General features: G+C 37.1%; 1 protein-coding gene across 1 annotated transcript; it reads right to left on the bottom strand.

Moving 5' to 3' along the window:
• Nucleotides 1-263: 263 nt before the first annotated feature.
• Nucleotides 264-947, bottom strand: LOC125629753 (claudin-34-like). Its single transcript, XM_048835177.2, has one exon. The coding sequence runs from the start codon at nt 945-947 to the stop codon at nt 264-266; it is 684 nt and encodes a 227-aa protein (XP_048691134.2).
• Nucleotides 948-1,312: the final 365 nt, after the last annotated feature.

Here is a 1,312-nt window from a genome sequence, read left to right as displayed (position 1 = left end):
GTTGAATGCCTGTTTCTTAAATATTTTAGTAGGTGAGTGAAGTTTACACACACAGAGAAGATACCAACATTTATCAGTGGTAGAGTGAAACATCTGTTGATATTATTGACAAAGCCTTGGGAATATTTGACAATTAATAGAAGTCATGGCTTTATTTTTGTAAGAACTAACCCTCAACTTTATTTATATTTGTCTGATTCAATTATCCAAAGAGTTTCTGGAAAACGCTTTCTGGAATGTTTTGTGTCTCTTTAGGCTGATAGTTAAGATCTTGGGTTCATAGGGTTTACCCTAATTGATGTCACAGGAGGTCTGATACAGAGGGAAAAGAGCCCACTTATAAGCAACATGAGGCCAGATGAGATCCCCATAGGAATAGCAATCCCAATTCTCTGTGCTACTGGGCCAGAGGGCAGGTGGAAAGAAGGAGGAAAGGGGATGCTGCTATTGTTTGCTACCGAATAGAAATTCCAGCTCACTGGGACTAAGACACAGAGACCTGCAATTATATATAAGATCCCTCCAGCTAGAAACAAGCAGATAGCCTGAGTTTTGCGCATTGTTCCCATATAAAAGTGCCATGGCGATAAGAAAGTGAAAAATATTCCTAATCCTCCCAAGAAAGTAGCAATGAGCAGGAGGATCTGGGCAAGGAACATTTCCACAGGGAAAAAGTTTTCATTGAAATTGAATTCGTGACAGCACACTATATCATAATCACTGGAGATTTTTAAGTTTGGGGGAAAGCAGATTTTCCAGATTCCCACATGGGCAATACCAGAGGAGAAGATGGTGGTATTATTCACAAGCCACAGCCTCCACTCTGCATGCCTTGTTATAATACAGGATAAAATCCAGCCGAGAGAGCCCAAAGAAACGCCAACTAGTTGGAGGGTAATTCTTTTAAATAGAGAAAACATTGCCTCAAGATCTTCATCAGTCCTCATGCAAGCAAATTAGCCAAGAAGATAATCACAGGAGCACTGAAAAGAAACCCAATATATTTATTATTAATTATATTATTATTAATTATTATTATTGTTGTACTGTTAATGTTAAAAGAAACCCAATATATAGTTATTAATTATGATTACATTACATTTTCTTATAGTGAGGAAAAATCTCACACTGATGAGTTTTACATACACATGTCCATTACTTTATTCATTTATACCAATGGAGCTGTTCATATATGCAACCCTATGCTTATGCATTTGCAGGATAAGGCATGTATTTGAACTTCATGAACAAAGAATAGAAGTTTCATCTCTTTCCTCAGGATGTTATCCTCATTGCTGCTTGAACTCAGTAT

This window comes from Caretta caretta, chromosome 1, assembly GCF_965140235.1.
Source record: "Caretta caretta isolate rCarCar2 chromosome 1, rCarCar1.hap1, whole genome shotgun sequence".
Lineage (NCBI taxonomy): Eukaryota > Metazoa > Chordata > Testudines > Cheloniidae > Caretta > Caretta caretta.
Note: the sequence above shows the minus strand (reverse complement) of the source record. Positions and strands in the feature narration are given on the sequence as shown.

What these genes read in the sequence shown, in the direction of transcription:
- LOC125629753 (XM_048835177.2), bottom strand. Translation starts at nt 947, where the DNA reads ATGAGGACTGATGAAGATCTTGAGGCAATGTTTTCTCTATTTAAAAGA.